The 24,257-nt window shown below is 45.1% G+C and overlaps 1 protein-coding gene across 1 annotated transcript in view; it reads left to right on the forward strand.

Annotated features, from left to right (window-relative positions):
• The first annotated feature begins 221 nt into the window (after window positions 1–221).
• cep192 (centrosomal protein 192) overlaps window positions 222–24,257 on the forward strand; it is a 46,448-nt gene continuing 22,412 nt past the window's right edge. Inside the window, exons 1-24 of the mRNA XM_036539586.1 lie at window positions 222–500; window positions 1,189–1,239; window positions 1,868–2,014; window positions 2,857–3,068; window positions 4,078–4,176; window positions 4,483–4,623; window positions 5,110–5,264; window positions 5,778–5,931; window positions 7,852–7,856; window positions 14,198–14,378; window positions 14,879–14,989; window positions 15,206–15,360; window positions 15,812–15,873; window positions 15,998–16,142; window positions 17,802–17,917; window positions 18,101–18,190; window positions 18,954–19,106; window positions 19,194–19,347; window positions 19,658–19,836; window positions 20,973–21,092; window positions 21,264–21,630; window positions 22,865–23,017; window positions 23,147–23,211; window positions 23,579–23,806. Coding sequence (XP_036395479.1) covers window positions 390–500; window positions 1,189–1,239; window positions 1,868–2,014; window positions 2,857–3,068; window positions 4,078–4,176; window positions 4,483–4,623; window positions 5,110–5,264; window positions 5,778–5,931; window positions 7,852–7,856; window positions 14,198–14,378; window positions 14,879–14,989; window positions 15,206–15,360; window positions 15,812–15,873; window positions 15,998–16,142; window positions 17,802–17,917; window positions 18,101–18,190; window positions 18,954–19,106; window positions 19,194–19,347; window positions 19,658–19,836; window positions 20,973–21,092; window positions 21,264–21,630; window positions 22,865–23,017; window positions 23,147–23,211; window positions 23,579–23,806 — 3,354 coding nt within the window. The 5' untranslated portion in view covers window positions 222–389. The remainder of the gene's footprint in view (window positions 501–1,188; window positions 1,240–1,867; window positions 2,015–2,856; window positions 3,069–4,077; window positions 4,177–4,482; window positions 4,624–5,109; window positions 5,265–5,777; window positions 5,932–7,851; window positions 7,857–14,197; window positions 14,379–14,878; window positions 14,990–15,205; window positions 15,361–15,811; window positions 15,874–15,997; window positions 16,143–17,801; window positions 17,918–18,100; window positions 18,191–18,953; window positions 19,107–19,193; window positions 19,348–19,657; window positions 19,837–20,972; window positions 21,093–21,263; window positions 21,631–22,864; window positions 23,018–23,146; window positions 23,212–23,578; window positions 23,807–24,257) is intronic.

Raw genomic sequence — 24,257 nt, forward strand, 5'->3', positions numbered from 1 at the left:
GCAAATTCTGAGTGGTGTGTACTAGCATGATAGACCCGTTATGCTGTTATCGGAAATGAATGATCAGAGCTCTAGCTAATTTAGCTGTCTTATGAAATATAATTGCGACGGGAACGAAACTGAATAGTTTGTACCTAGCTCCGTTTGTGGCGTTTGGGTGCCCCCTTGTGGTCGATCTCTGTACCACGCTACCGCCCCGGTGCTTGGAAGGGAGGCGCCAAATGAAGAAATGTAGACATGAACACAGACGTTCACATGTCAAAAGCTTCTAGTTAGCTAGCTACATATACGCCTGTTGGTTATAAAAAACTATATAGGGTTTATTTAGTATTTTAAAGTACTCGTAGTGGACAGGAGACAGTTAGCTGGCGGCACCATTCCATTTTACAATGTTTGTTGCCCGGAGCATTGCAGCGGATCACAAAGATCTAATTCACGATGTTTCCTACGATTTTCACGGCAGGAGAATGGCGACTTGTTCTAGTGACCAAAGTGTTAAGGTAAATCAAATTAGCATCATTTCGGAATTGCCTAGGTCATTACCTTGGTATTTTGGAAAATCGGATATTGAGTAATAAAATACCCTGCATAAGAAAGCAAAATGAAAGTGTTCCGTGTGGCAAGCCAGCTTGCGGTACGGCACATGTAGACATAGTTGCATAGCGTAGGCCTCAGTTGAGGTAGCGAATTTTTCCAGCAATTTAATAATGTCAACACGCAAACCTATGCTGACTGCCACTTTATTTTACAACATCCTCCCTTTTTGGAAAGCCAGTATGAACAATCCAAGCAGAGAGTTCCCACTGCGACTCGGTTATGCACTTAGATTGGAGTTAGCTAGCTGCTCTCTGGTGGGGATGTCGCGGTATGTGGTGTTAGCTGGTTTGCTAACAGTAGCTGGCAAGTGCTTACTAACGCCCTGGCCAGTTCTGCACACCATTTCACGAAATACAGTGTAGGTGTTAACTTATAATACATTTTTTATTATATTGGCTACCTAGTATTTCAGTCATTCTGGGACCTTCTTCATAGTTTTTGAAGTACTTTAAGATAGCTGTTGTCCTTGCTATTTGGCACGACAGATCCCGGCAAATCCACTTCTCTTTGGTTGACGTCTTTGCTAGTGGCACTTAGAACAGAGATTTTGGTGGAAAAATACAGTACAGCTGGCTTTTGCTTTTCTTGCAGGTTTGGGACAAAAGTGAAAGTGGAGAATGGCATTGCACAGCCAGCTGGAAAGTAAGTGATTTGATTGTAGCTCCATTCTCAAGGGAAGCTTATTTCTTGTCATGTCATGTGTACAAAAGGATGTAACTATACTGTGTTTCCCTGCACCTAAAAAAAGGAAAAAACTTATATTGTGCATTCACATTAAGGGTAGAGTACAATCGAGTCTAAATGAAGTTTGCGCAACTCTGCTTCCAATGCGGAGTGATCCATCACATTACATTACATTACGTTATTGTCACTTAGTCAGTGACTTACACGGATTACATTTTTTACGCGTTATCAATGTATACAGCTGGATATTTACTAAGGCAGTTGTGGGATAAGTACCTTGCCCGAGGATACAAGAGCACTGCCCCAGTGGTGAATTTAGCCAGCAACATTTCATTTTTGAGCCCTGCTCCTTAACCACTATAGCAAGTTGATCCTTGGAGTGCTGAGGAGTAACTAAAACCTGTAAACAATGCAGCCTGGTTGGCCCCACTTCAGACACAGAGTACTGGGTTGGTGCAGTCGCAGGCTTTCCCCTGAACCCTGATCTAAGGGTGCCCCAAAGCTGCCAAACGATCAACAACTTGTTGCATCCATAATACATGTTGAGGGGTGAGAAAACGAAGCCGTATACTCTCTGTCTCCCCAGACCCACAGTGGGTCGGTGTGGCGCGTAACCTGGGCACACCCAGAGTTTGGGCAGGTGCTGGCCTCCTGCTCTTTCGACCGGACGGCCGCCGTGTGGGAGGAGATCGTTGGCGAGTCCAACGACAAGCAGCGTGGGCAGAGCCACTGGGTGAGTACAGCTTGGGTTCATTGCCGGCCGCAACGGCTTTTTGTGTTTACACGACTGGTGTGAGAATGTTGTGGACTTCATTTTGACGTCAGCTTTCAGTAACACCTAAAGGTACTAAGACAAAAGATGTCTGCTTTGGGGCTCCCGAGTGGCTCAGTCGGTAAAAGCACTCATACCGAGCGCAGACTGAACGCTACGGCCTGGGTTTGATCCCAGGCGTGTAACTAGCCGACAGTGACCGGGAGCCCACAGGCGGAAAAGATTGGCTTTCGTTCCACCAGGGATAGGGGTGGGTACGTCGGCAGGGGCTTCGGTCCGGTTAGCAACAGCGACCCCTGCTGGTCGGTCGGGCGCCTGTGGGGAGAAAAATGGAAAAATGCAAACAAAAGGAGGACAGAAAAGGTAGGCCCACTCGCTTGTTTTAGGTTTTTTTTTTTAGGTTTGGCTTTAAAACATTTGCTGTCGTAACTGTCTAGTAGCTGACACACATATCACGTGACCTGGTAGGAATGCTGCATCACTTGGAATCATGGGTAAAGTCCATTAATGTGCATACAAAGGTCTGGTATATCAGAACTTTTTTTTTTTTTACTTAGTGAAAAGATGTATTGATCCCTAATTACATCCTGGAAAAAAAGAACAGACAGGGATGGTAATTACTGTAGCATCTTGGCACTGAACATGTTCTAAAGGAGTGTTGTGCTGGTATGTCATGTGGTTTTAGTTGTGAGAATAGTAGCGTTCTTCCGGTCAGTTAGCAACGTACAGCAAGGTCTTGTGGCTACCACAACAATACAAACACAATGTCAGTTATTTAACCTTTTTTTTTGCAATAAATGCAGATTAAGCGGACAACGCTGGTGGACAGCAGAACGTCGGTGACGGACGTGAAGTTCGCTCCAAAGCACATGGGCCTGGTGCTGACCACCTGCTCGGCTGACGGCGTAGTGCGGATCTATGAGGCTCCGGACGTGATGAACCTGAGCCAGTGGTCGCTGCAGCATGAGATCTCCTGCAAGCTCAGCTGCAGCTGCATCTCCTGGAACCCCTCCAGGTTGGGGACACCCTTCGCTTGCCTTCATGTGTGCCCCCTGCTGGCCACGTCCTGCATTGCATTACGTTACACATTACGTCACACCTGCTTAGCAGATGCTTTCACTCAGACTGACTCCAGGTTTTTTTTTGTCATGTTATTTATACAGCTGGATATTTACTGAAGCTATTCTGGTTAAGAGTCTTGCCCAAGGGTGGGATTGTGGTGCTCCTCTGAGGAATTGAACTGGTAGCCTTTTGGGTTGTGAGCGCTGCTCGATGCCACTATAACACATACCACACAGCTGCCTGTTGGTCATGGCATTAGTTGCGTGGGTCTAAATGTAACAAGCGCTTCAGATATTCTAGCAAGACACATTCAGCCCTCGCGGTGGTCACACCCAGGCGAGTCTCAGCTGGCTTTAATTCAAATAGTTGGCATAGCCTTGCTCATATCTCGGAGCTGACTCTGCTAAGCGCCACATTGGCACTATCACACAGGGGTCTGACTCTTCCTGGAGTGCTCCAGCAGTCAGACCTGTTTTCTGTCTCTTAGAACTTTTGCTAGTCTTTGACCTTCTCACTTGGCGGAAGGCATTGGTTGAACGGTCAAACGGAGGTGGCCAGGCAGTTGGCGATTGGCTCAGAGTTAATTAAGTGAACACTGTAGCTGAACTGGCTCTGAGTTTAGCACCCAGGCATTCGAGTCCTGGCGGCAGTTTGACTGCAATATAAAGTTATTTTAAACATGAAGCTATTTATCGATGTTGGCTGTCCACAGGAAGGAGTGTGCTGAGCCTAAGAGCTTTGGCCTCTGTTGAATCCAGCTCTCTTGGGACTAATTAGGAAGTCCTTGACAGTTGTAGTTTTTCTGGAAAATAATTTGATCCAAGTATACCTTAAATATAATTTAGCAAATATTGAAGTAAATAAAGTAAAGTAAAGAGAAGCAAATGGGAAAAAAACTGTAGACTTTGTTGTCATGAAGGCGGCTCCCTGAATGCAGCCCTCTTTTGATTGGTGCCCTTCAGCTCCCGGGCCCACCCTCCGATGATCGCCGTCGGCAGCGATGACGGCAACGTGACGTACGGCGGGAAGGTCCAGATCTACGAGTACAACGAAAACACAAGGTGGGTGCCGCTGTCCCGATGTGCTCCCCCTCCCCCAATGCCCCAGCACCCGGACACACACGGGCCACCAGCACATTTACATTTACGTGCAGTCATTTGGCAGACAGTCTTATCCAGAGTGTGTTTAATAGGGTTAGGCAATTAGCTGCACAGATACTAAAACGGAGCCTTCCTTGAAATGTGGTGTCATTGTGGGAAGCTTTGCCGCAGTGGGATTAAATACGTTTAGTGCGTTTAAATGAGGATGTCTAGGGGGAGGGGTCACTTATACGCTGCTGATGGTTCGTGCTGATTCTCCCTCGCCAGGAAGTATGCCAAGGCAGAGACGCTAATGACTGTCACGGACCCGGTCCATGACATTGCCTTCGCCCCGAACCTGGGCCGGTCCTTCCACGTGCTTGCCGTGGCGACCAAGGATGTCCGCATTTTCAAACTGGTGCCGCTGCGGTGAGTGTATCGGCACGCTGCTGGACACATAGGCACGCAGCTCATAAATCACCACAATGACTCGTGTCCTTTCATGTCCAGTTGAGGCATGAGTGGAGGAGGAACAGGGTGTCATAATAAACCAATGGCTGTGCATGGCTGGGCCCATAGCCATCGGGACACCAGCGATATTCTGGATAATGACCAGATATTCAGCGCTGTGTGCCTCTCATTGAGCATCTTCTGAGTGATATTGTTTCTGCCATTCTGGAAGCTGGTTATGAATACTCTTGATAGGTTGTGGTCTTGAATAATATGTCTTATAGCCAGTTTAGCAATGCAGACAACACCAGAACATCCTGTTACCAGCTGGAATCTCCTAGGCAAGGATGTACACTGCACAGAAGAAAGAAATATTTCGTCATTGAACAGAATGTCAAATGTGACACCCCTGGTGCCTGCATTGTGACACACTAGTCCCTGCATTGTGATGGTTGTTGTTGACAGGAGGGAGACCAGCTCCACCGGACCCACCAAGTTCGATGTGCAGATCGTTGCGCAGTTTGACAACCACAACTCTCAGGTGTGGCGTGTGAGCTGGAATATCACCAGCACCCTGCTGGCCTCCTCTGGCGACGATGGCTGCGTACGCCTGTGGAAAGGTTAGTATGTGCCACCTGATCGGACGCCAGGAGCATCTGGCAGTCTCGCATTGAATCAGACAAATGAACGTGTAGTGTAATGTGTAGTGACACTAAATGTGTCAAAAGTAGTTTACAATGCATGCAAACTGCACTGCAGTATTTTTATTGCTCTAAGTAACATGTATGTGCAGTTTTTCAGCAAGGATTTTAACATGGATGACTTTTAGAAAGCATGTGTGTGTCTGTGCGTGTTGAGATGTAATGAATTTTCCTCCTACATTGGCATGATTTCTTTTAGTCTTTCCCTACACTCACCGCACTGAGTCTTTAACGTTCAAATGGCAGGAAGTAGTTGCATTCTTTCCAAGACTTTTAATTCACTTTGGATGTTCGTGGGTTAAGAAAAACTTCGGTGTGATGGTGCAAAATTAGTTTTGTTCTATGAGTGTCCCCTCCCTCAGCAGTATTGAGTCATATCAGTTCCCGCACAGCGTTCAGACTGCTTCTCTCCTGCTTCTCCTCCGCCCACAGCAAACTACATGGACAATTGGAAGTGCACAGGCATCCTGAAGGGCGATGGCAGCCCGGTGAATGGGTCGTCTGGTCAGCCTGGCGTCCTGAACGCCGCGGTGGGGTCGGCTGTCCAGGGCTCCCAGAACTCCCTGAATGGGACGTCGGCTGGAAGGTAGGTGTGGCGCTCGGAGGCTGGCCCCCTGTTCCCGCCCCTCCCTGCCCACGCCCCTGCACCCACCCCTCAGAGCGAAAGTGAAGACAGGCGCTGCTTTACTTGTGGGACCTCAGCACTGACCATCAATCCTAATGACAAGATAACGTAACGAGAGAATGACGGGATAACCGTAACGAGAGAATGGCGAGATAACACGCGTGCAAAGAGCTTGGCGTCCAGCAGGGGTCACCGGACAAGTGAAGCGGTGGTTTTGTTCATGGTTCATGTTCACTGCACCAAAAGCATTTTACACATTATTTTCTAAAGTAAAACATGCCATGTTTATGCAGATGAAGTAAGAATCAATGGGTTTTTTTTTTGCTTTCTTTTGCCATGTGTTCAGTCCAGAACAATTTCTTGATTTGCATATGGTGGATTATGGGTAAAAGCAGGTACAGAGGCTGATAGTGTTTCTGTGTGAATGTTGAATACTTGAAAATTTGTTACATACTTGGCAAAAATCACCATTGTTGCAGCAGAAAGCTTGGAAGGCTGTTGTATATGTTGTGCCACCTTTCTAAAATGTTTTGTTTCTGTAAATATGTATGGTTTTGATATTTACCGTCACACTCATCACTCCACATACAAACATAAATCCAAGGGTTCCCTGATTGTGTACAGCCAAGCATACAATGCTTACCAGCAGTTATATGGAGATTTACACTTCACACTCCACTTAGACCTGTCTGTGAAGGCAGTTGTGTTCTTGTATTATGTTGGCCAGATAATTGGGTTCATTTTAGACAATACAATGGCAACACATTAGACATAAGACTGTTGTTTTTAGATTCAGTCATTCACTGATTTCAAAACTAAGGGGCGGGGTACACGTCTACACATAAAGTGACAATATCTTGCAATGCAAGGAAGGTTCAATACAAGGCATCAGTTTGCAGTCGCTGGCTTAAGGTCGCCAAACTCTTTGCACTATGAATGAACAGCTGGTGTGGAACATGTTAATGCCTATTAACAAGTGTGGAGTTCATCTAATGTCCCAGGCTCTCACCACTCCCTGCTTGGCCTGCAGACAGCAGAGACAGTGTCATCCTCAGTCAGGTTTACACCTTAAATTGAGTAAATGGCAGTGGTGTGATTTGCCACTAATGAATCCTTGGGCAGATTTAAAGATCCATCCTTATATGGGTGATGTGGGTGGAGCGAGCACCAAGGCAGAACTTGCAGTTGGCGAGCAAGTGAAATAACTTGCGCTGTTCGCAGGATTATCGACAGGGTGAGTCGTTTTCCTTCCGCGAGATGCCTCATGGTGGTGACTCACCATAGGTCCTTCTCAAGCGATTGTCTCATCCAATCAGAGATGGTCACACTTAGCATGTGAAGAGGGAAATTGGCTCCCCTTTTTTGCTTGTAATTGGGTCTACATTGTGAGTTCCTGCTGTTGCCAAGCATAAGACAGGTGTGAGTTTGGCTTCTCTTGTCTGTTTTTACCACAAAGATGCTTGTGATCTCTAATGGCCAGTCAGTTTTATTTTTTGTAACGCAATCTTACTTTTTGTGTCCCAATTAAATGAGGGTAGATCATACCATCTATAAGCCTAATCATTTTGGGATGTCACATTCCTTTTGTTGTGACATAATGTGCTCCTTTCCAGTAATCCAAGCTACTAGTAACATGAAACACATATATTAATGCACAGATACACAAATGTTAAAAACTATGGGGAATTATGGATGGTATGTAATACTCTAAGGCTGCTGTGCTTTGTCCATGAAAAATAATATTAAGTGCTTATTAAAGACATTCCTTTCAAATGCTTCCTAAAACTGTCATTGTTTTAAACCTTGACTGTTTGAAAATGCACAAACATTTCTGAAATGGAGCATAGTAAGTAATGATTGTAACTCTGACTTGTGTTTAAGAACAGGTACTTTATCGAAGTGAGTGTCTGAAATGCCCAGAAAAACTGTTTTGAAGGGCATTTGTGTGTAGAGACTTTGCTGTGAAGGTGTGTTTGCTACTGCATAATGCCTGTGTCATGATTTTGGTTGATCAAAATCTGAATCTATATATTTGCTGTGGGTTTGTCTTGTGGAATCCACTTGGGTGAAAGAAAAATTGTACTGGGTTGAGTTTGTCTCAAACTTCATGAGTGTCATGGCCTCCATCAAGAGGCAATACACAAAACTGTAGCATTCATGCACTCCAGGCCTAAACTGACAGTAAGGGTTCATGGATATAAAGACATGCTTTATTCTGTATTAGGGAGTCAGTAGGTGGCACAAATGTGGAGTGAGGCTGTTGCACACGTGGCCTCTGGTTCCCTTGTTTGTACCTCACAGTCTACAAGCACCCTCTCGTTAGTCTTTTCCTAGGACCTTTATAACCTGTATTACAGTAGGAATGTACACCTTCAACAATGTCATGTTGGTTAGGACTGGTAGTGATCTCTCTTGTACTTGTGCAAGACTACATTTTTTGTTTAATTTGATCTATGAATATGCACCTAAGTTGGAGTGCTTTTTTCAGAGTTGTGATACAAGGGACCTTGAACTGAGTTTAAGTCTTTACTGAAAGAGACAGAAAGGTCAGCTGACACAGGGCCAGTTGGAGTAATTTGCTGTCTTGCTGGTTGTTGCATGCACACAGGGTCGGAAAGAGAACCCCTTTTTCCCCTCCCCAGCGCCGCTTGACCTCTCCAAAGATGCACCTACAACTTGCCTACTACTAATCTCAGTACCACATGGGGTTTTGCCCTGCCCGGGTTTTGCTTCTTTGCACAGTCACATGGTCTGTCAACAGTTAAGGAGATGTTGTGTCACATGACTGATTCGTAGACATGGCTGGGAAAAAAAAAGGTTGGTTTATCCTTGCTTTGTAACTGGAGGAGGTTCCTGTAAGGTGCAGGGCTGTTGCGGTGTTTTATGTCTTGGGGAACAGACAAGCTTCCCTTGACATCCTTCCCAAGCAGTTTGGTATATTAACTGAGTTTAACTTATTTGTTATGAATTCTCTCCCTAGTATCTAAAAAGAAGGCATTTTACTCTGAATCAGGGCTTTTTCCACTGAAATATCAATAGTTCTTTAACATATAAGTTAAAATATTAACTGTGAAACAATTTGGGAGTTGGATAGTGGTTAGCATAACCCTCTCACTACGACATTGTGATGGTGGAAATATATTTTAATACCTATCTACTGTTGCCTGTCATCTGTGAATACACATGGGCTTTGTGGAAGTCAGATTCTCTGATCACACAGTCATCTTTTTTGAAATTCTTCATATTTTGTGGTTTGAGAACTGTGTGGGGAGATGTCTTGAGGAAACCTTTGAAGATGAGGGGAATTTGTGGGTCAGAATCCAAGGCAAAAAATATCTGGTGTAGCTTGCACCCTGAATCCCTTCAAAAAAATCTGTAGGTTTCAGATTCATTTATATTTATACAATAAAGACTTTGCTTCCCCTAAAAGCAATGAATCTGCAGTTTGTGTATTGACTATGGTGTTAATCAGAGATTAGAAGAGTATCAGACAGTTTGATTCCGTCATGTTCGAATAATGTAGTTCTATCATCATTGCTATGCTGTGCAGCTAAATCAAAGTCCACGCCTCGCCCACTGCTGTGGATGCAAATCCAATCAGTGCATCCATGGCACTTTAGTTCAGCATCTCAATGTTCTGGATATTGCTCCAAGGCCTGGCCTATTGGAAGAGCGAATGGATCTGTATACACATATATGGACAAAGGAAAGCCTTGGTTTGCTTAAAATGCCCACACCAAATATCTCCATTCAGCCCACGTGGATATCTCATAGAATAGGTGTTATTCACAGTGTGCCAGTTTATTGCCTCTCCTACTGTTATCGTGCTCTGGGACCATAGCCATTTGCATTTTTGAGGATTATCAATTTGCATCGTCCCATGGTTCCGTAGCCATAGATCTGAGAGTGAGCCCTTCTTAAATTAGACCACATCTTCATGTTTCCTCCTCTGTTTTCAAACTGTTCGATCTTTCAGGTCTTACTGTAGGCCTCAGCCACGTGATAGCAGTGAAGTTTCACTGGAACCATTTTCTTTTTGGGAATCATGAACTTTGTAATTTCTCATAAATACGTCTTTTTGCGTTATTACGCAGTGTTTGTAAATTTATTGTGGAAGGAAACTTCAATTTGTGTGTTGGCAGAGTTAATGGTCATATGGCTTTCAGGCATACAGCATAAAAAGTCAAATAGTTCAAACCTGACCTTAATACATTTACAGCACATTTGTGCTGTACTCTTTCCCTTTTGTGTTTTGCTTGGGTCTACATTTAAGCTTTTTTTCCATGGTCTTTTCTTTTTCCCCTTTGAAAGCACGGAGTCTGGTCCTCCCCCCCACCCCCCAATCCTCCTTGTAATTACTACTTTTATCTTTCTGTTTTTGTTCTGTTGTTTGTTCTCGTTTTCTGTTGTTTTTCGGTTTTTGTCTTCCTTTTTTTGTTGGTGGTGGTGTTCGTTTCTGTCTCCGCCGTTTCAGGTATTTCTTTCCTCCCCTGGACTCCCCTCGGGCTGGCTCGAGGTACACCCACCTCCTGCCTCCTCCATCACTGATAGAGCAAACATGCGATGCCGATTCCGCCAATCCCCAGCCACCCCAGCTGCGCAGACGTCGACCCCTGAACCCCTTGCCAGAAAATGAAGGGGAGTGATTGGGTTCTTAGTAAAATAAAATGATGTCGGAGGCCTTGCCCGAACAAAGATCCAGCATTGTAGTTATGTCCTCTTTTTGTTGTTTATTTTCTGTTTTTTTCTGCCTCTGTTTTCTTTGGTTGTGGTTGTTCCTCTGGTGTTGCTTTCTCATTCTCAAGGATGGAAACCAACAGTGAATTGCTGTTCCCCTCCAATTACCCCCCTAGGTGCCTTTTCTTTCAATTGTTATTCACACTGATAAGCCTTGTAAATCAAATCTTATTGGGTTTATAGTATTAAAATTTCATATATATTGTTGTTAAAACTTTAATTACGTGGTACTATAACTGACATTGTTGGAACAATGGAGTTATCCATTTCATTACTCTGTGGGTCCATTGCCTGATTATGAAGCACACACGCTGGATCCAATGTGAATCAGTGTTCAGATAATCACTGTTCCAATTGCTTTATAGCAAAATTATGTTTTAGTATTCAGAGCAACACTTTGATTTTCCATTCTCTTTTGTTGACAAGAAGAATAGTTGTATTAATTTTCAGCAGTGAATAAAATCTTTGACACTTAATTTTGAACAGCACAGTTAACAGAATGACTATGGACAAGCTTCTGGGTCAAAGTGCTTTGTAAAGCAGTGGAGAAAAGTGAAGTTTACCTCACCTTTTTTCATTGTAATGCTGAGGAAGAAGCTGAAAATGAATGTTGAAAATGAACAACTTGTGAGCACAGATACATGGAAAGGCATATGATGTTTGTTTTCCCATGCAACTCATAGTCTTGAGGAGTCAGTCACATTAACAAATGTGGAACAGTGATTCAGAGAGTAGGTAGAAGTTCCTGTTCCCCATTTATACATATTTATTTATTTTTTGTCCTGTGGCTCACATTTCTCCGTAACAATATAACTTCATTCTCAGCAGTTTCAGATGGGATTTTATTTCTATGTTTTTGCACCCGCTGAGTACCTCACCGAGGGTCTGTCAGCACTGCCTGTTACAGGTTGTTTTTTGCTTGCAAGGCAGGATCACCTGTTGCTTAATGCCGAATCAAGTTTTTCAGGAGTATTTAAATTCATTTTAGTGTTGACGCACACCTTGCTGTATAAAATATGCCTGACATGGAATCTTCGATGATGATGATGATGATGATAATAATAATAATCTAAGCATTTTAACATTTAAAATGTTTAGACGGACAGTATTTGTTCTGGAACTCTTGTGAAATAGGATTTTCGCAGCTGTTCCCGTTAGCCAATAAAACATGGGGCTGTGCATGTGTGGGCTCACGCCCAGCTTTTGGAATTCCTGAGTGTCAGGATTCTACGCAGGACATACTAGAACTGAACAAATGGGCAGAGGCATGACGTACATGTGTTGGTGCTTCTACAATGCAGGGAGCTCTAATCAGGGTGTTTTCCAAGGTTTCGCTGTAGCTATATTAGCTAGCTGGTGTAATATGCATCGCTTCATAGCTACATCGTGGCTATTGAAGGGTCAAACTCAAATCCCTTCGTTGCTGTGTAATCAATAATTTCTCCTTAAAGAGTATTACACTTTAAAGAGTATTAGTAAACTCGTTGTAGTAAATTCTTTGATTATACATTGAAAATACATACAATTATACATCAACTACCAGTATCTGTTCCAGCGACTCTATTCACTGTTGGTACTGTATTGGTTATTTCAAAAGTGGCTTATTCACAGAACGAAACTATTGTAGATTGGCAGACAAAAAACCAATTAGGCTGCACCTTTCGTTGCGGTTCATCTTTTTAACCAATGACCTTACGATTTTCTAGCACAATCCCGCCTACATAGAGTGACGAGGGGGAGGCGGGCTTCGTGTCATTACCCTACCGGATGGCTTGGTACCCGGGAGTGGGCAATGCTTATGGTTTGTTTCGATCAGTATGCAAAGCTGATAACTGGGAGCGAGAAAGCCGCTATAGTTTGAAGTTTTGGCGGTCGGAGAGTGGAAGGATTCTGCACTATATCCAGAGCTTCTGTCTCAAGACAATTTATTTTGCGGTGCATTTCGAGGTGTTGGCGCTCGGACAACTGCGCGGGGGAATTAGTCGAGCGGTTTTCGGACGGGATGGCTAGCTTGGCAGCTAGCTGAAGTTAGCAATGTAGCTAGTTTTCAGTGTTGCAAAAAGATTTTCAGCAGTTGCCAGTGTGGGGTTGGGAGGAATTGGATTCGTCTTTCTGGAGGGAGTGGCAAATAAAGTAAGTTTATTTTAGACATCCAAAACGAAGGTTTGTGGAACATGTCAGTGTTAGCACGTTAGTTAGCTAGCTTCCTAACGTTAGAGCAGTAAAATCAATGGCTAGCGTTTTGAGAAAGTTCGTCGCTGGCTAATGAACTTAGCAGGCTAGCTTGTTGGCTAAGATTTCCCTGGCGTCGTTTTGCTGTGCACAAATCAAATGGCCCTGTCTTGTTACTTTGTGTGACTCGGGTCATCTTTGTTTACATCTTCGGAAACGGAAGAATATGTATTTCTTTATAATCCGCTTAGTCAACTGCGGTAACTTTACTTTTGTTTTCTGTTTCAAGTTCAGTTGCGCTCGACAGTTTAGATTAACTAGATCATTTTCTTGTCTTCGCTAGCTGCAAGTTAGCCAAGTTAGCAAGCTAATGCGTCGGACAGCAAACCAGCTATCAAGCTAGCTAAGTGCTAGACAACTTAGGCTCTGCAATTGCACCCAAGTTTGTGTGTTAACAGGTGTGACAGCAGTTGACTGGAAAATATTTTTTTCCTGTAACCATCAATAACGGCGATCGTAGTTGGTGTATAACCACACTAGTTATGTATAAATCTGCTGCTCTCGCAGTTAATTAGCTGTCGGGCTAGCTCTTGAAAAATGGAGAATCTCATGATTCCATTGCTTCAGTGTGTGCGGTCGCATGATCGATTTGACATAGTGGTTATCTGAATGCGTTGGCTTGCTAGCATAATTGTTTTGTTAAACTTTTTGGACAAGTTGTAATTAAAATACCTCACTGCTCATATATTTGTAGGATTACAAAGCAGTGTCATGTCGTGCTTTAATATGTTTCTTTAGGTACTTTTTCTTTTGCAGCTGTTTAAATTTAGCTGATGTCATCCATGCTGCCCTAAATATTTGAATTCCATTCATGGCAGGTACTGTGTCGCACTGCACACATGTCAAAAAGATCCGTCACACACAGGCCCAGTATCGGTGGATGTTATGCAGTTTTTCCCCCAGTCCTCACAGATTTATCAGTTTACAACAGTCTACATTGTTTATTCAAGTAGAAGATGGGACACACGATTATTCCGGGATTGTTCCATTGAGAACAGGTTTTGTTAAATCCATTCATTGTTTCACTTATCATTGGAGAAAGGAATTTCAAAGTTTTTTTTTTTGCTGCTATCATAAGGTAAAAAAATTAGTATTTGTGTGGAACGCTTCACTTGAAGATAAATGGGTTTCTGGGCAGTTCTGTGTTGACTGGTATGTGTGTGCGTGTCTGCTGAGGGAAGAAATGTGCGCGTCGCAGTGTCATTATTTAACATGGTGCCCCCTTTAATGTTATTGATGGTCAGCAGGTGAGCTGGAGCCAGCGGGCCCACGATGAGCGAGAGCCTCCAGAACATCGAGGATGAGCCATTCCCCAGCTTCCTGTCGGCCTCCCTCAGCAGCAGCCACGCCACGCTCGGGAACGTGACCCTCGGCTCGACGCTGGGGGTGCCCGTGGCCGCCTCCACCGTGGCTAAAATTAGAGCGGGGCTCGACAACAGGTGGGGTGTGCGTCGCCTGCTCCCCGCCTACCCTGTCCCAGCACGGGAAGTGACCCAAATGCCCTCCCTTCCTGTTTGAAAGCACTGGGGGGATATATTGTGATAGGAAAAAAAAAGTTCTCCTTGTTATTTGAAGTGTGATGACTGCGGGTTGTTGAAAAAAGCAAGAGGAGATTATACACTAAGCTTGTCTGTGTTGTGGTGTTTCATGTAACTGTCAAATAGTGACGTTTTGTGTAAAATTTAGTTGGCTGTATAAACAGACAGCTGTGACTACAGTCATGATTTGCAGGTTTGAAAAATTATAGCTGCATTTATGCATGTGATGGATTTTAAATGAGCTCCATCTCTAGACCACCAGTTGCCTTCCTAATATTTTGACATACCCAGGCAGGGAGGTATGAGTTTAAGATTTTTAATGTCATTTTGACCTAGTAAAACAAGTTGTTTTCAATAATAATAACGTGTCAGTAATATCGTGTTTCTGTAAATGTTTGCAGAGTGTCAGATGTTCAGGCATCTTATTTGGAGGATGGGCAGCTCTCACTGGCAAATTCGCAGTCCTCTAACGGAGAGAGGAAAATGTTTGCCCTCAGCTTCAACGATGAGCTGTGAGTGTTCCCCCACTACTGTACACCCATAATAAAGAGCAAAGTAACACACCTTTGTGCTCTCTGATGAACATTTATTTAGAATGAAAAGGAGTGCAGATGTAAGTTAATGTAAATTGGAGCCTGAGAGTGTAATTTGTCCTTGTATTTGGCGTGAGCTGTACTCTGATGATGCATGTATAATGTGTCTAATATTCATCTAATCTGTCCTTGCAGAGATAAAGACAGCTTTATCCAGCCCCACTGTTTGTCAGACTTGCTGGTCAAAGTCCATTTGGATGAGACGGAAGTCTCCAGACTCAAGCCGTCCACGCCGGGCCCCCCAAAGCAGACGAACGCCCCTGCGGGACGCCCCTCTGAGCCTGGAGATGGTACGCACAGTGCGACCCCACCATACCGTCAGCACCTCTTTGTTTCATGTGGCTCATGCCTATCGCCTTTGCAGAATTCTTTATTTAAGTACTGTCCACCAGTGCATCTTGTGATATGTTCATTGTGGTCACAAAATTGTGGCATGAACTTGGGACATATGTCAGGGTGTTCTTTGCTTTGAAAGCCTTGCCGTGGCCATTTTATGAGAACATGAAAGGGTATCAGACTTAAATTTTTTATGAACAATTACAAGTGTAACTTTTTTATATTAATTATCACCATTTGTCACTATTCAAACATTGCTTGATTAATATGCCCAAACTTTCAATCTTGCTTTAGTTTTGAATATTGCCAATGAGATTGTTTCTGACTGAAGTCAGAAGGCTTAATTAACTACGGCTTAATGTAAGTAAGGCTTATAAACTAGAATCCTTTGGCCTCTCATTGCAGAACTCTCCACAGGACTGATTACATTCTCTCACCAGGGAGCTAAAGACATCTTGGGTCTGAAGGTATCGCTCTTTGAATCAAAAACTGTTCTTTTATGTAATGTTAGCCGTCCACCCTTTAGATTAACAGGTTTTGTGTGATTTTTGCCCCCTGCCCCCTACCTTCCCTACACCCCCTACACTATAGGCCACAGTCATGCTCCCAGGGACACTAGAGGAGGACAGCCCGCCCAGCGAGGGGGCGGACAGTGACCGCTACAGTGGCAGCGTCTACAGCTTCTTGGCCAATGAGAAGCTCATGTCCGCATACAGCATGCACAGTGACGTCACAGGTGGGCTTTGGGTCTCTCGTCCGTGGTAAATTTTTATTACATTGACATCGACATTAAAGTATGTAGTGCATACAGTATACAGTATTTACCGACTATAAATAATGTAATATATTTTGGAAAAAATGCAGTCAAATTATGTACTAACAGCAGAAAATGTGTAGACAAGATGTCAAATTATAAATTATTTTTGTATAATGCGGAACAGGTGTGCATTTACAAGATTTAAAATGCTACATGGCAATATGTCTTCTGAATGATCTTTTGTAATTTTAATTGTGTTTTGAGCATATCAGCTTCTAATTTGATCATGCCACAGGTGCTGGTGAAGCTATGTGTTCACCCCACCACTGAACAGGGTAGAGGACAAATCCCAAATGTTTGTTTTTTGTCGGTACTTTTCCTCTGTGCAGTGGAGTTACCAGGCATCGTCAGGTGACAGAGGGTGTGTGTCACACCATGGTTTCAGAGTTGTGGAAATCTTTTACATGACATTACATTATAGGCAGTTAGCAGACACTCTTATCCAGAGCGACTTACATCAGTTACAATGTTATCCATTTATACAGCTGGATATTTACTGAAGCAATTGTAGCTTAAGTACCTTGCCCAAGGGTACAGCAGCAGTACCCAGTGGGGAATCGGACCGGCGACCTTTCGGTTATGAGTCCTGCTCCATAACCACTATGCTACACTGCCACTCCATAACCACTATGCTACACTTTATGTAAAATAGTTCTGCTTCCACTCACCCAGTCAAGGAACTAGTTTTATCACTGCAAGCGGTTGGAAACCACTGATTGTACTGCCACATGTAAAGCTAGCTTACAGTAGGTACAGTTTATCGCATTACCTTTTTAGGAACTGCTGACACAAAAGACAGTTTACCATTTACAATGCTTAGGAGAAATGCAATGACTACAGCAACAGTAACTGTTTATTTCAAGCCAGATTTTGAAGCCAGTCTATATTTTATGCCTCCTCTGTGTGCTTGCAAAACCTTAGTGCAGTATCTGCACTGATCGGTTTAATTGTTGGGGGGGGGGGGGGGGCATTGGTTGCTGGGGTGATCAAGGTTCCCATGGTCAAGGCTTTTCAAGGATTTCCCATGGAAATCCTTGAAAAGCCATGGAATTTTAAAATCCCATTTTCCAGGCCTGGAGAAGACATGGAATTCAGTACATTCATTGAAAGTTTTGGAAAAGTAATGAAATTTGATTTTGTCATACCAGGGGCGTAGGAGATATAGGAGATAAAGTATATCTTATTGTGGATTTTATGGATTAATGCGAGTCACAAAATCCAATCACCTCCTACTCCCATGGTAACAGAGAGTGAGGGGAGAAAAAACATTTTAACTAATCTTGTTTTGTTCTCCGTGAAGCTTCAGTCTGAGCTCCGCTGTTTGTCATTCAATAATTGGGCCCAATCTGTGGAGTAAAGTACGCAATTTTGTGTACTTGTAGGTAGTGACAGGTCATGGAAATTTCATCAAAGGTCATTGAAAAGTCATGGAAAAGTTTTGAAATCTTGTCAGTGAAAATGGGTGGGAACCCTGGGTGATTCTTGATGCTGTAAACTCCCAGTTAGACTGCTGGGTTGTCACACAAGCTGCAATTCTGAAGTGTGTGGGAGGAATCTGAAGTACCCTGCTCTCCACAGATGATGACCTCAACGCTGACCACCTGCACGACGACGAGCTGGAAATGTACTTCAAAAAACTGGTCCCCCCGGCCATGCAGAGGGGGCGGGTCGAAGGCCAGGAGCTCCCGTCGGCGGTAAGTCACCGCCTCCCACCCCGTGTTGGTCATGTGATGTTCACCGTGTGATATTATGGGGTGGGTAACTTCATCTTCCTTTCAGTGATATGCAGTCTACTATCACCTTTATTCTGGTGTTTACAGTGTAGTTTTCTCTGGTTTTCTGGTTGAAGGTGTTTTTTTTGTGCTGTGTGATTCTAGGATCTGACTGGAAATCAGGATAGTTCATCTAACCTGAGTTCCACAGGGCCAGAGAAGGATAGATACCCCTTTTTGGATGAATTTGACCAGGTATGTGCTGTGATGTAACTGTACAGCTTTATAATAATTGATAATTGAAATGGACTTTGGTTTGTGTCCATGTGTGTGTGGAGAGGAGGGCAGGAAGTAATGTAGCATGGCACAGTGTACAGTTACAGAAGGTTGTCCATATATATATATTTTTTAAACATGTTTGTTAAACTCTGTAGTATATACTGTTCAGTTCTGTTATTCTACGTCAATTTGATGAAAGTGTTATTATGAAATCATTACTTTTTTCAATTATTAGTGCTCTAATCACTGCTTGTCATTAAGAATAGGAAGCACTGTTATTTATACTATATAACAGTCTATGTAGACTGCATTTTTTGAAGGGTTTGTTACTCTAGTCCCTGTTTGGATTGTGCTGATTTGTCTGCTAATTCAGTTAATGTAAGGGTATTTGCTTATGTTAGATGTGATATGAATTGTGAGTAAAGGCTCAGCCATTGCAGGGCACATGTGGGGCTTCACCTCCTTGGAAAACACGTGCAACACTGGTGTTAGACGTGGGATGTGCCCACAGGAGTGTGGGCTTGTGCTTATTTAAAGGGGAGGGCATTGTTGCAGTTGAATCTGTCACGTGGGGCGCTGCCACTAGCAAGAGCTTTGAATCACTGCATTCCTGCCTCGCTGTGAGGTCCTTCCTTGTAGCAATGTGGCAGTGCTGCTGTGCTGTGGAGGGGGTGATGAGGGTTCAGTTCCCAGCCCTCTGGCACAGTCCTCACGGAGCTTGTGTTGGCTTACATGGCAGGATGACTTCCACATGCCAGACGTGCGGCTGGCGGCCACGGGCATGGACTCGTGCCCTGCCAGCGACGAGGACACTGAGGACGAGCTGGAGGCTGCCCGCCGGCACAGCAGCGCCAGGCCCCGCTTCCTCCTTCCCAGCACCTCCAGGCAGCTGGTGAGCGGCCGCATCGCACATCAGGGACAAACAGGGTTTCAATGAGTCGAGTTTGACCAGAGATTGACCACATGTCTTTGACCGCAGGTAGGAGAGAGCCATCGCCCTAACTTCAGGCCCGGCCTGGAAGGGGGCAGCTCTGACGACGAAGAACCTGCTGGCAGCCGAAATGCACCCGCCAGCTCTGGAATCGAGTTCAGGCGCTCAGCGGAGGGTCAGGTCATCAATTCACCTGTTACAGGTAAAGCGACTGAGGAGAACAGTGTACGTGTTTACGGTTGAACAGTTTTTCACACATTCAGGTTGTCACTTTGATGAGGCTGATAATTCTATCGAAACGGAACTTTTTATCTGTAAGAAATAAATTGGGAAGCGTATGGAGATGATATCAGTTGTTGTGTGGATGTTAGTGCCTCAGGATTCAGAAGGCAGTTCTTTAGCAGTCACATCATCCTGAGATAGAGAGCTCTTTGTATGTAAGCCCCTGTTTGTGTGGGGCTCCTGCTTTGGTGTGTTTTTGATGGGGGTGGTGGTGATTTCCGGGACGTCAGGTGACGGTGGAGGAGGTGGCGACGGGAGCAGTGGGAGCGAGGAGGACGGGAACGACGGGGGGGTGTCCACTGTCCCCCTGCCCCCGGGCGGCGGCCAGACCCCCTACGACACGCTGCGAGGCCTGGGCATGGTGGGGGAGGACGGGGCCCGGGACGAGGCCAGCGTCGGACACAGCGAGGTGTGCGCCCCTGCACTGGCCAGTCCTGGCCGTCCTTTCATCAATCTCTGTACCCAGAACCCAATCACATGACTGGGTCAAGGTGGGGTATGGGATTAGCATGTGAATGCAGAGAACCTTAGCCAGTTGTGGGTGATAAGTTTCAGAGATCATTGCACATGGGAATACCTGAAATGCAACAGCAAAAAGTGAGGCGCAAAGGGCATTTGTTCCTGACACCAAATTACCACGTTTTCAGCTAAAAAGGTTTACAAGGCACTTGTCTCAAATGCAATGCAGCTGTGAATGGTATATCAAGGTGTGAAAAACTCCATGTAGCTTCACTGTAAATTTAAAATGTAATAAGTTGTCCTTTTCATTTACTGCTGTAGGTCCCTGTAATGAAAATGTCTTAATTTGGTAAAATAACAAAGACTATGAGTCAGCATGAAATCATTTTCTGGCTTTATGATGTGTACTTCAGGCTGTTTAATTATCATACAAAGCCCAGAATGCATTGCTCCACCCATCCTTCTTTCTATGCACTGAACAAATTATGCTTCCGGGTTGCTTCTACCCATTCTTTAAAGGCTATTGTAGTACATTGAATACAAGACTGTTTCGATAATAGCGAGGGTCTACTTTTCAGATAATGCATATATTCTGCTCTGTATTCTAAACTGATTTGAAATATGAAATTTAATCCATTTTAAGTACCAGAGGGGCTCTTTCCATTGTGTCACAATGCATTCTGGGAAGTGGAATACACTGACTTGTGCTCATTTGTCAGTTACTCCTTAGAGGGGGAGTTTCATGAGCAGATGTCAGTCTGGAAAAAAATCTGGATGGAAATGGAAGTTTCTCTTTTGCCAAACTGGTTTTTGGCTTTTGAATATGCAAACATAATAAAAAGGAACTTGAGGTGAAGTTGGGAGCAAGCATGAACTTGTTTCCTAAACTAATTTACTTCCTCCCTTCACACGCCCTATAGCGCGTTCTCTCAGCTCATTGGCTCGCACCTCTTTTGTGATGTGTCTGCCAAAAAACTCCTGAAAATGAAGGCCAATGTCTAACAGCAGGGATGGGAAGATAGTCTTTGTTCAGTTGAATCAGGAGACCCGCATGTGTCTGAGAGACGTTGTGTCGGTGTATTTCAGATGGGGGACCGTGTTGGCCCAGTGGGGACTGGAGAGGCTGGCTCCGTGGCGACGACGTCAGGGTCATCGAGGGGTTCCCCCGCTCACTGGAGCATGGCCCTGGACCGACAGGAAGCACTGGTGAGTTCCAAAAAATAGCATTAGCGATCCCCGTTACCAAAGTCTGGACACGCTCCATTCTTGTGTTCGTCTTACATTGCTGTTTTAAGTCTGTAATTAATGTCTGGGGAGTGTTCACTCTTTAAATGTTCGTTCCACCCTTGGTGAATATGCGTCTGACATGTTTCCCAGGATGCCATGGACAGCACAGAGTCGGCGACGGCAGTGGACGGGCAGCTGGACTCCCTCTACCTGCGGAGCGGCGCCGGGCTCTGGAGGCCGCCAGACGCGTCGGCCTCCGCCCTCCAGGGCACGCAGAGCAGCTTCCACCTGTCCCAGGTGCTCTCCGCCCACAGCTCGGAGGAGGCGGAGTCCCTGGGGCTCCGGGGTGGGCCGTGCGGGGACTCCGCTGTCCCCGAGCCCTCGGACAGCAACAGCGAGGGTGAGCCGCGGGCCGCCTCCCTGGAGGCGAAGTACTTGTCCCGCACCCTGCAGGGGGACGACTCGGACGACTGCTGGAGCCACCGCCCCGACAGCGCTGAGCTGGACTTCCAGCAGGGTGAGGGGCCACATGCGTGGAAGGGGAACCGGGAGTTGTCTGGTGTAAAGCAGTCTTTAGCTCTCCCTCGAGCCGTCTGCAGATTCTGCTGCAAAGCAGTCTATAGCTCTCCCTGGTCTGCTGCAAAGCAATCTGTAGCTCTCCCTCGAGCCATCTGCAGGGTCTGCTGCAAAGCAGTCTGTAGCTCTCCCCGAGCCATCTGCAGAGTCTGCTGCAAAGCAGTCTGTAGCTCTCCCCGAGCCATCTGCAGAGTCTGCTGCAAAGCAGTCTGTAGCTCTCCTTTGAGCCGTCTGCAGAGTCTGCTGCAAAGCAGTCTGTAGCTCTCCTTTGAGCCGTCTGCTGTCTGCTGCAAAGCAGTCTGTCGCTCTCCCCTGAGCTGTCTGCTGCAAAGCAGTCTGTAGCTCTCCTTTGAGCCATCTGCAGAGTCTGCTGCAAAGCAGTCTGTAGCTCTCCCCTGAGCTGTCTGCTCTCTGCTGCAAAGCAGTCTGTAGCTCTCCCCTGAGCTGTCTGCTGTCTGCTGCAAAGCAGTCTGTAGCTCTCCCCTGAGCTGTCTGCTGCAAAGCAGTCTGTAGCTCTCCTTTGAGCCATCTGCAGAGTCTGCTGCAAAGCAGTCTGTAGCTCTCCCCTGAGCTGTCTGCTGTCTGCTGCAAAGCAGTCTGTAGCTCTCCCTGGTCTGCTGTAAAGCAGTCTCAGTAGTTTCCCTTTTACTGTTTGTCTTAAACCCTAGTTTGATACACTTGACTGAGATGAAATTTGACTTTATTATAGGATTACTGTTAGTATGCATGCACAGGCAGACATACCCTGCTCCAGGTGATTTATGAAGCAAACTTAGTCTGCAACAATGTTTATAAATACAAGCAAAATATATAAAATGTCATTATAAAAACCATTTTTATGTGATGTCTACATGTTGCAAAAAGGAATCATCATAATTAATGTTAGTTAAAGTGAAAATTCAGAAATGTTTCCTCTTGCTAACAAAATAAAAGGGGCAGAATGGTGATGCTGAAGTGTTTCTAAACCAAAGCTGTACAAGACTCCTTTGAAATCCTGGTTGCATACACCCTGGTGTGTTGTAGAGAGTGTAAGGAGTAAGTGTGTGATTTTGGACATACCCTGGGGCTTATGCAAGGCCATTTCACCAGTTCTTGGTACATCCAAACCCTTGCTGAGGCCTCTCTGAGTAGATGCTCCAATTCGTAACGTTCAGCTGCTCCCTTTTTGTTCTTAGGGCCCAACATTACTCACAGTGTGGTTTACCAGAATGAGGAGGGGAAGTGGGTGACTGACCTGGCATATTACTCCTCCTTTGAGAAGGAGGCGGAAAAGAGCCTTCCGGAAGCTGTGGCCATCCAGTTTCAGTCAGAGGACTTTGTTTCAGGAAGTAAGTTTCAGCAACTGGGATTAGCTGTAGAGCAGGCATACCTGGCATCATTGCAAGTGTGAAACAATGAAACCCATTTCTGCGTTGCCTTGCAGAGTTTTGCCTTTGTGCTCATGTTGTTCATTTTAGGTAATGCCATTGAGAAGATTATTGAAGATCAGGAGGAGTTTGAGAAGGAGAACCAGTTCATCCAGGTCAGTAGACTTCTGTCTGAAGTATTAAGTGTTTGATATGATTTGTCATAAGTGATGCGCTCACCCTTTCTCACATGACGAGTGGCCTTTGGTTACACACCAGGAAAAATCCCAGGAAAGGGGATTTAGATGGATGTACTGAAAAATTGCTTGTGTTTAGTAACTCCAACTGAATGCTTTCCCTGTTAAATATCAATACTTGCCTATGCCCAAATAAAAAAGAAAACAATGGTCTTTGGTTAATCAAATCACATTTCGCACATGGTTAAAGCAACAGTAAAAAGAATCCTTTTAAAAAAAACGTCACTGGAAAGCAATGGCAGACGTGGCCCTGGTTTGAGTGGTATCCCTGCTTGGTGTCGTCCAGGAGGAGCAGATGGTGGCCCAGAGCAGCAGCAGCAACAGCCTGGGGCTCGGGGACACCTCGTGGAGGCTCCCCACCAGCGGCCACGTCCTGATGAGGGCGTCCCAGGTGTCCTCGGAGTTCGAGAGGGGCAACCAGAGCTACCTGCGCCTCTCCCTGGGGGAGTTCTTCCAGCAGAGGTCCGAGGCGCTGGGCTGCCTGGGGGACAGCGAGGAGGACCGCGTCAAACGGGTCAGTGGGAAGGAGCCAGCGGCACAAGTTTCACTGTTTTCACTGGTCCACAAACCTCACCTTTTGCGGTACTGATTAATGCGATAGGCCCAAGAAACAACTGTTTGGCGATTGAAAATTCATGTTTAAAGGGTAGTTTTACCAAAAATTTTATCTCCACTGAAAGCACCATTGTATATGCAGGTAAGATGACTGGAGAAGTTTCATCTGAATTGCATGTACACAACGCATTAACTCAGGATCTGAGAGCTGTGTTTCTGAGCAAGATTAGATTAAACCCCCAGTGCTTGATCAAAGGACTCCCTCTGAGCCTTTGAATGCTGTACCACCCACCCCCCTTTATTTGGCTGTGCGTGTCAGGCACCCTGCGGTTCCCCCCTCAGTGAGACTGTCGGGCTGCTAGCTGTGCTGTGTGAAAGCTTGTGAGTGAGAACCATTGATTTTTGATTGG

The sequence above is a fragment of the Megalops cyprinoides genome, chromosome 10 (assembly GCF_013368585.1).
Source record: "Megalops cyprinoides isolate fMegCyp1 chromosome 10, fMegCyp1.pri, whole genome shotgun sequence".
In the NCBI taxonomy this organism is placed as follows: domain Eukaryota; kingdom Metazoa; phylum Chordata; class Actinopteri; order Elopiformes; family Megalopidae; genus Megalops; species Megalops cyprinoides.